Source organism: Leuciscus leuciscus (assembly GCF_965113295.1).
Source record: "Leuciscus leuciscus genome assembly, chromosome: 16".
Taxonomy (NCBI): Eukaryota; Metazoa; Chordata; class Actinopteri; order Cypriniformes; family Leuciscidae; genus Leuciscus; species Leuciscus leuciscus.
Window position 1 is genome coordinate 19144787 of NC_138740.1, and position 9882 is coordinate 19154668.

Genomic DNA, 9882 nt, shown 5'->3' on the forward strand with positions numbered 1-9882 from the left:
GGATGCGCGAGCGCCCTCAGATCACTTGGACGTGGCTGCGTATAAGAGCTAAAAACTATTTAAATACTGTTCGTTTTCTCACACAAACCGCTCGTTTCGTGTCTCAGGCCATCAATGTGTACTTACGATGGGGAATTGTTTAATTTGGACGACGGGGAATTGTTTTAATTTGGACTCTGTGCTTGTGTTTTGAGACCGTGACCATAGACCTGCATTATATGACTGACAGACAAGAACGGTTTGACCTAAAAATATCAAAATTGAAACTACCGCGGAAAAAAAGACACCTACATCTTGGATGCCCTTGAGGTAAGCTAAAACATACCAAAAATGAATTTCAAAGTGAACTATCCCTTTAGCACTACAAGTATTGATATAGCTAGCTAAGTAGGCCTGCTGATAAAAGGGACTGTCAAGATTGTATCAGAAACTTTAATGCAAAATAAACTTTTTCTCAGTGTCCTATTGGAGTAAAGGTCCATGTCAAGGATAAACTTTAATTATTATTATTTTTATTATTTTTTACATTGCTTTTTCTAAACTACTCCTTTGCAGCCCCCGGCTTCAGGACACACCCTGAAACTTGTCACCTGAAAATGTCAATTAAATTTAGCTGCAGCTTTGAAACTACAAAATCAGATTAGATAAGATTCAACTTTATTTTCAGAGCCTCTGACTCGTGCATGACAAGTTTAATCTAATCTTAGCTGATTTTATAGTTGTTTCAAAGCTGCGGCTGAATTTAATTGACATATTCAGGTGACAAGGGTGTGTCCCAGTCCTAGTGTAATTTATGGACTCAGTATACATTAACCAAATACCTAAATACCAAAATGAGAATTACTTCAGTAGGCTACCCTTGAGCATAACCTCATTGGTGTACCAAACTGAAAGAGCAGGTCAAATCAACCTTGTGTGCACTATTAGATAAGTATATAGGCCTCTCTTTTTATTTCCACAGCGATATTTACTTATTTATGGAGAAAATCAGAAGGTCCTGGTATGAAGAGACATTAGGTGATCCCATGGGAAGAGTGATCCATTAACAACGCAGATATTCTTATCCGTGTCACAGTGTCTTATATATGTGGGTAAAGGAGTGTTGGACAGAGATCCGGAAGGAAAGTAATCGGTTTCAACATTTTGCTCTGTTGATACTGTCCTGGCCCAGCAGGTTTAATATGGTGTCCGCTTTAGCTTTGCCGTTAAATAAAACAAACTTTAATGTGGGATCTCTTTCTGTGGTGTGGTTGGTGTATGGGAGGAGGTTCTGCTAGTGTTATAAAATAAATCTCCTCCCGTCGGCCTTGGTAAAGTTCAGATTGCTCTCCTAAGCAGGGGGCCCATTATCCGCTGAAACATAGACTTAATCAGAAACTTTTCCAAGAAATGAACTTGGACCTTGTAGGGTCGCCACCCCCCCTCCTCTCTTTTGAGAGACGAATTGAATGTGCATGTTCAGGAAACATATGGATCTACCTTTTATTAAATGTAATATAATAAACATTGTTGGTTCCCGTCCAGACAAAATGTCTGGTGCATATCCTCGATTCTTGTTTAATCTTTTTCCATCCCGTCAAGTTGACTGAACCATCATAAAACAATGGTAACCCGTGGAAAGCAGGTCACAGCCTTGAATTCAGTGATCTCATGCACTGCAGTTTCAGAGTTAACAAAGCGCTTGTAATCTCACTTCTGTCCATTTGGCTGCTCCTTTTAGCATGTTTTCATAGAGAGGGTTAAAGTCTTTGCATCAAAGAAAAGCATTGTGGTCTTTGACTTCGGTCAGTTTGTGTAGACATCAAAAATATCTCATTAAGCTTCCACTTCACGGACTAATGCGTCAGTCATGCGTTATGCACAAACTCATTTCCAAACTACTGCTCCTACTTTATAGTCAGATGAAGTCTATTAAAGTGAATGGCAAGTGTGACTTAATGGATATTTATCCCATTGCAGTGTTTGTGAGAATGGGTGATACTGATACTGATAAGTGTGAACAAAATGACTTTAAATAAAGCATTTAGCCTAAACATTCAATCATAGCCTAATTCATAAAGTTCTTCAATGGGCTATTACAATAAAACACTATTACTTGAAATAATCAAAAGTTTACAGTGAAAATAAAATAATTTTTGAGCTTGTTTGTCCATGTGACTCACACCACCTATTAGACTAAACTATTAGCAAGTATCCCAGATCTAAATGAGGAACATATTAATCCTCTTAACACGCCTCTTCTTGCAGTTGTAAGAAGTAATGGTGTCAGTTTATCCACATTCAAGCAGCGCTTACACAGCTTACATGACCGGCTCATTTAGGTAGACTTTACCTGCTCGCCGACACTTTCCCTCCCCCATGTCTAATCCAGACTATCAGAGCAATTCACACAAAGGCAAGCGGGCCTGAAAACAGTTGTAATCAATAGAAGGGTCTTAAAATAAACTGGGCACACCCAGAAAAGATTTCTGTGATTTTGGAATTCTAAAAGTTTGGAATAATTATGATTTTTTTTTTTTTTTGAAAGAAGTCTTTGAAAAAATCTAGTTTTTTTTTTTTTTTTTTTGAGATGAAAAAATACAGTAGAAAAGGAAATATTGTGAAATATTATATCAATTTAAAGGAACTGTTTTACATTTTAATATATTTTAAAATGTATATTTTCAGCTTCAGTGTCACATAATTCTTCGGTAATTATTCTGATATAGCATACTAATTTGGTGCTCAATAAACATTTCTTATTATTATCAATGTCAAAAACAGTTGTGCTGCTTTATACTTTTGTAGAAACCGTGATACACTACCACTCAAAAGTTTGGGGTTGGCCTAAGTAAGATTTAAAAAAGAAAGAAAGAAAGAAATGGACATGCTTAATTGATCAAAATTGACGGTAAAGACATTTATAGTGGTGCAAAAGTTTCCTGTTTCAAATCAAGGCTGTTCTTTTCTATGATAACTTTCTATATATCAAAGAATCTGAAAAAAAGTATCATGTGAAGCATCACTGAAAACTGCAGCTTTACCGTCGCAGGAATGAATTACATTTTAAAATAGATTCATATGAAAACAGTTCTTTTAAAATTGTAATCATATTTCAAAATATTACTGTTTTATTGTACTTTTGATCAAATAAACGCAGCCCCATTAAAGACTTCTTTTACAAAAAAATCGCAACTATCATTAATTAATTTAGAATTATAATTCATGTAGGCTAATTGTTCATTACCACTTTGACCGGTAATATAACTGAAAATATTAATTTTGTGTAATTTTAATGTAATTAAAAATATAACCGTGCCGGTTTCTTTCGAATGAAATGATACTGATAGACGAATAGATTTCTCATGCATTCTTCTTTCTGCAGCGCCACCTCGTGGTCACATTCAAGAAAACAACAGCCTTTCTGATCTGTTCAGTGAATTACTGTATTAAAACGAAAATTCAAATGTCTAGGTGTGGATGTACACATGTATATATGAAGAGTTCAGATGCAAAAGTCTCTAAATAACATCTGAAATTTTCTTATAGAATGATCATTTTTATCAAGCTCCGATATTTAAATTAAATAATTTCACTTAAATATACGAGCTTGATAAAAATGATCATTCTATAAGAAAATTTCAGATGGCATTCAGAGGCTTTTACATCTGAACTCTTCATATATATTATTACAAACTATAATATTTACAATCGATTAACTATAAAATATAAATCATATGGCTTAATTTAACAGAATGAGAGAATCCATTGAAGGAGACAGATAGGGTTTATTCATGGGTAGAAAGGATGGCTATCGGTTTAAAAATCAATTAGTGCCCTTTTCTTTACACACAGTCCTGAAAATAACCAGAATGGAAAGAGCCAGAAAATAAAATAACTCATTTTGAGAGATGGCATTTATAAAACATAACAGCAGATGTAACACATTTTGTCATAATGAAATTCAGTTTTTCACAGTGATTGAATATATACATTCCCAAAGCTTGACTCGTTGCACTGATACTAAACAAAGGAAAATACAATTAAATGGTTGCAAAAGCCTTGTTATAACATGTTTAGTCAAAAGGATACAAATGAAATACGGAATGTAAAGGAAGACGGTTTCGAAAGCCAATCCCAGTTTTAGTTTCTGAAGTGCTACATTTGGCGAGTTAGTTTGATAAAAATTGTTCTCTGGATTTATGATGGAATTACTCAACTATTCAACATGGTGTCACTTTTCTTTAGGATTGAAGCGTGTTGCTTTAAATCCAATTCATCTTAGACTTTTAATTTAGAATACTCTGAGGAATGTCATAGCGGCCTGACCAAATTCTCCGTATTTATTTACTAGAGAAAAATCGATGGGTTGCTTAAAAGGTTTAAGCCAGGAGTTTAAACCAGAATAAACACAAAGCACTATTTTTAAAGGAAAATATTTGTTTAAAGATCAGGCAAAAAAAAAAAAAAAAAAAAAAAAAAAAAAGAAGCATGTTTCCACAAAATGAGTGCATGAGGTATAAATACAGCATAAAGTTGAGTTCATCCTCAGGGTGAAATAGATGTTGTAGTTTAGTTCTATCCGAGAACAGAAATATGTACAGGATATCATGGACAGCAGCTGTGAAAGGCTTTGACTGATGTGCAGAAAAGAGCTGGTAGAGCAGATGGGTCCAGGGCAGGGAGGGGGTTTACCAAAACCTTTGGATCACAGGCCAAAAGACATGAACACGGTTAGAGATGCTGCCTCTTTCGTTCTATTATTTTGGACAAAAACTTGATTGGATAATGTTAAAGGGTTAGTTCACCCTTAAGACCTTCATTCATCTTCGGAACACAAATGAAGATATTTTTGACGAAATCCGAGAGCTTTCTCCTCCTCTCGTCGCTTCATTACATTAAGGTTGAACCACTGTAGTCACATGGACAATTTTAACGATGTCTTTACTACCTTTCTGGACTTTGAAAGTGGTGATTACATTGCAGTCTATGGGGGGGTCAGAGAGCTCTCAGATTTCATCAAAAGAAAATCTTAATTTGTGTTCTGAGGGTTTGGAACGACATGAGGGTGAGTAATTAATGACAGGATTTAAATTTTAAGGTGAACTATCAATTTAATAACAGTCTGAGTGAAACCAGAATTTACAACACAAAGCATGCAAATCAAGACATGCAGCCAACAGTAGTTTTACTGGTAAGGACATGACAAGCAGATGCAAAATAAAGATTTCCCCACAATATAACCAATTTGATCATTAGCGTTCATGCAGACATTGTTTCCCCACATCAGTTACAACATACTGAGAGTAAAAAAACCAAAACTTACTTTATTCACACCTAAAATGGAAGAGAGAATAAACAGAATAAGGGAAAAAATGTACTGATGTTATAAAATCTCCAGCCGGTGTTCTCTATTTTGTTTTACTTTATTTACAGACAAACGTCACAGGCACAAATCGATGAACACAGGAGATAACATAAATATAGAGTCATTCTGAGCAAAATGACTGAACTTTGGCAGGACACCTTTTACACAGTTGGCACACATTTTGTCCTCTCTTAGAGAGCTGTTTTTGAATCTTTCACATGATCGACATGTTCAGAACGCATCCAGGAGTTAAACCTGCACTCGCATACTATACAGGTCTCACGCACTTATCCCAAGTAAACTCCATATTGGCTAAAATAAAAAGGGACATATTACAGTACTTCAACCCAATTGCAGTTTCTAGAACATACCCAATAATAGGCATTTAGTAGTTGGAAGAGGTAACACATACTTAACCGGCATGATATATACTTGATATTTATTAGTTTTCAGAACTTATTTCTTTACTAACACCAATACTTTTTTGAACAAAAGCATAAATCTTTCTTAATAGTCTCAGAACCAAATCTTGTCACATAAAATTGGAATTAAAAGGCTCCAATCTCTTGATAATCCACGTGTCTGGAAAAAATTTAAGTCCGTTCACAGAGTTAATCAGATTGAAATGCAACATGCTCAATTGTATAATATGGTCATTCAAATTATATTCAAATGACGCATCGGACGGTTAAGGGAGCAAAATCAAGTTCCGGTTATGACTCTGAACACTGACTAGTACTTTACAGTCCTGCTGATGGTCATGTGACTACAAAAACAAGCATGACTTCATAATACGAACATTTTCTGAGCTTGCTGCTTTTGTCAAAACAACGTAACGCTTTATATTTATGACCATTTTTCTGATCTGCTGTAAATATCCGGCTCCTCATTGCTCCCTTAATGTTGTGTTAAGCATTTACGCTATTTGGAATGACACCTCGACTCTTGAAATCGAAAAGCACATGTTCTCTCATCAGTCGCCAGAGAGGACAAATATATGAGCCAACCCTCTTCGCTTTACAGAGCTACAGCTTAATGTATATTTATATAATTGTATACGTGCACACACACACACTAACAAGTACATATAGATGTAAAAGAAATACAAGTGTGTGTGTAAAGAGAAACTCTCAGACACATGTACAAAACATGATCTGTTAAATAAAGCCAAGTCCTGCACGGTTCATCATGTATCTAGATTTTGCTCGGTTTAAAAATAAACGTTACTCTGCACTGTTTGCAGATAGTTAGAAGCTGAACACTGAAGGAGGAAGACCCTCCCAGTTTGGAAAACCCTACTGCCGTACTTTTCCGGGAATGTAGTTCCGGTCAATACTTTCATCCTGCAGGAACATGTGAAGACAGCGTTCGTTCTGGGCCAAAGGATGACCTGCAATTCTAAAGAGGAGCATGAGCAAAATATGTATGCATGCAATCCATCAAAAGCCTTTTTAACAAAAAAAAAAAAAAGATCACAATAAATTTGTGTAATTATTTCAGACCCTCAAATATTAGTAACTGGTGTCTTGTACTTTTATAATTTAGCAGTGTCCGTTTTGCATCATTTCGATGGCCAACCTGTTGATGAACTGTTCAAGCCCAGATCGTCTCTCCTCAATGAAGGACTCCTCAAAAATGCCCTCATCTCCACGGAAGGGGAGCTGTCTCTTCAGTGCCTTTCCAGGCAATGGAGGCACAACAATCTAGGAAATATTTTCATACATTAAAAAAAATATTAATTAATTTCTAAGATCTCAAAATGATCAAAGTGTTGCTAAAAAACCTGTTGCACACAATCTTGCCTTCTGATTTATAGTTCATACTTTTACAATAAGTAAAAGGCCTTTACATGCTTTTAAAGTCTAAATATTTCCACACTCAGATGGTGGTACACATCTTTTTGCCGTGAAATCTTTAATAACTTTTATTAAGTAAACGCAAGAATAACTTTTATATTGTTGATATTTCAAAATGAACAGTTCCTGGACTGAAGCAACTTAGGTTGATTTTATTTTATAAATATAAATATATATATATATATATATATATATATAAAGTATATCGTTTTTTTTTATAGAAAAATCATGTTAAAATGTATCAAAGGCTTCTGAGGAACGCTTATTTGTACATCTCTCAATCATTGTATTGTATTATGGGTTTTGCTGCCACAATTAAAACATCCGAGCTTTGATCATAAAGCTAAGGGCCAGATTTAATAACAGCTTTCACTAGTGCAAACTAATGTCAGGAATTACTAAAGACATGCAGTGAAAAGTTAGCACTGAAAGTCATAGACAGGGTTATTTTTGTGGCTGACCTTACTGTATATGCATTTGTAGGAGTTTCCCTTTCAGACACACAATTTATGGGAGGAGAGTATTTAAATAAATCATGAAATTATATTTACTAAGGTTTGCGCTAGTCAATTTACTGGTATTTGCGCCATTATTTAACGCCCCCCAAAAAAGCATGTCTTAAATCAGGCGTAAATTTGCACTGCTCTTGATAGATTGCGTTGTTCGTGATGGAAATGCGTCTGTTTCTTTAATTTGCGTGTTGACAGTAGATCACGTGCAGAACCTTCCACTCCCATCTGTGCTTTTGTGGAATTGCGCTCTCACGCTAATTTGCACAGTTTAGTAAAGCTGGCCCTTAGCATTTAAATATCATCTTACTAAGACTCATTGAGAGATATAGCATAACAACTGACATTTATGTCTGGATATATACATGTATATAACATTTGAGTCTGCTATAACGTTATAAATATACAAGCTAGCAGAATTTCATCTTACTTTTTGACCATATAAATATTAGCAACTGCACCAAATTGCATATTTTTGCTCAATTTGGGGCTCTGAATAATTTTTTTCCCCCTCCTTGAGTGTGAGCTCTATATTGTCCTATATCATACGAGTCATAAAAAACTGATGTATCGAATATGATATAAAAATCTTTTTTAAATACAATTTTATTAATACTTAGTCTGAAGGTTTAATCTGTTCCATTAAAAATACAGATTTTTCTGACTTTAAATATGGGGCTTTACAAAGCCATGAAGTCTCTCTTGAAGCTTTTTCATTACGTAAAACATTTTTAATATCTGCACAGAACATGTAAAGACAACCATTAGTTCAGTACGTGTATTTTATGATGCAAGATGTTTCCTGCAGGATGTCTTATACCTTGCTGTCTCTTTCCAGCTCATTCTTCAGCCACTCGAAGTCGCTGTATCTTCGTCTGACACACGAGTCCTTCAGTTTAAAAATGGGAAGATTTGTCTGGATTTCAACGGAGAAAGCATAATAAGTCACATGATTATATATATATATTATATATATATATATATATATATATATATATATATATATATATATATATATATGCAGTGTACAAGATGCAAGGGATTCTCGAATACACCTAACATACTTTGACAGATATTATTAAACTGCTACAATTATACATTTGCAATAGTAAAGCATCCACGTTTTATCTTAATGGCTTAGATGCAAGATAACCAAATCGTTTGTTGATGGTTGAGAGTAACTGTTAACAACAGCTAAATTAGCTCAATCTCAACCCGCCAAATTACTTAAATCCAGCTTGCTTTCACAGAAAACCTTTTTCTTTTAGATCAAACCCTAGCAATTCATAAAATAAAATCATGTTTTTAAAAGCTAGACGAGGGTAAATACTTTTTCTCGTCGAATGAGGTGTTAGTTAGCATGTTAGCGCGCAGGCTAACTAGGCCGAACCGAGCCGCAGCCTCTCTGACACACACACACCCACCCACACACACACACGATCACATTCATTCACTGGCCAGCCTACCCTCATCCGGACTTCATAAGTGGTGAAGCGATTGCGGCCGACTCCTATAGTCTGCGGGTCGTACACGTCGATTTCCAGAAAGTTGCTGGGAGGGCCGTAAGCGTCCGTCAGGTCCTGCGGCTTGGAGTTTAACCGGCGAGTATCGGCCACTGTGGGTTCGGACATTTTTGACGACTTTTTTCAGACTAACTACGTCGAGGTGTAGTCTAGGGCACGTACGAATGATATGGTTTTGATTAAGACATTAAATCGATGGAGGTTAAAATTGGGCTAGGTACTTCTGCGAATCTAAAACTTGAATGTGTCCAGTTCAGCAACACCACAGGAAATCCTGCGTTTCTCCCCGAAGCGATGATATGTGCAGCAGTCTGGGAGACGCACTTCATGACCCAGCCTTCATCACCCGGCTAGCCAATAGAAATAATTTTTTAGGATGACTGACAGGTGATTGACCTATAAGATTTGAGAAGACTGTGAGGGGGCGGGCTCTTTAGGATTCCATAAAATTTCATAACAGAACAGGAGAGACTGAAAAGGTGTGGATTGATCAGAAATGTCTGGATTTTAATAAGAAATTTGCTCAGATTGTCAAAAAACAAACAACATTTTTTTTTTTTTTTTTACACTTTAAAAGATTATAAGTAGCCTACACTTTACACTTTTTTAATGTTTAGCATAGCCTATTTCGTCGATTTCAGTGTTGT

The 9882-nt window shown here is 35.6% G+C and overlaps 1 protein-coding gene across 4 annotated transcripts; it reads right to left on the minus strand.

Annotated features, from left to right (window-relative positions):
• Nucleotides 1-3747: 3747 nt before the first annotated feature.
• Nucleotides 3748-9544, minus strand: snx12 (sorting nexin 12). Of its 4 annotated transcripts, XM_082140928.1 has the most exons (6): nt 9179-9543; nt 8533-8628; nt 6926-7050; nt 6655-6745; nt 5306-5316; nt 3748-4680 (listed from the first exon to the last, which is right to left on the minus strand). In XM_082140928.1, exons 1-5 carry the CDS (start codon nt 9341-9343, stop codon nt 5311-5313), a joined length of 483 nt encoding a protein of 160 aa, XP_081997054.1. In that variant the 5' UTR covers nt 9344-9543; the 3' UTR covers nt 3748-4680; nt 5306-5310. The 4 variants fall into 4 exon arrangements, 3 of the variants coding, with proteins under 3 accessions (XP_081997054.1, XP_081997052.1, XP_081997053.1); XR_014198675.1 differs by having other exon boundaries at nt 5306-6745; XM_082140926.1 differs by lacking the exon at nt 5306-5316 and having other exon boundaries at nt 9179-9544.
• Between the last annotated feature and the right edge of the window lie 338 nt (nt 9545-9882).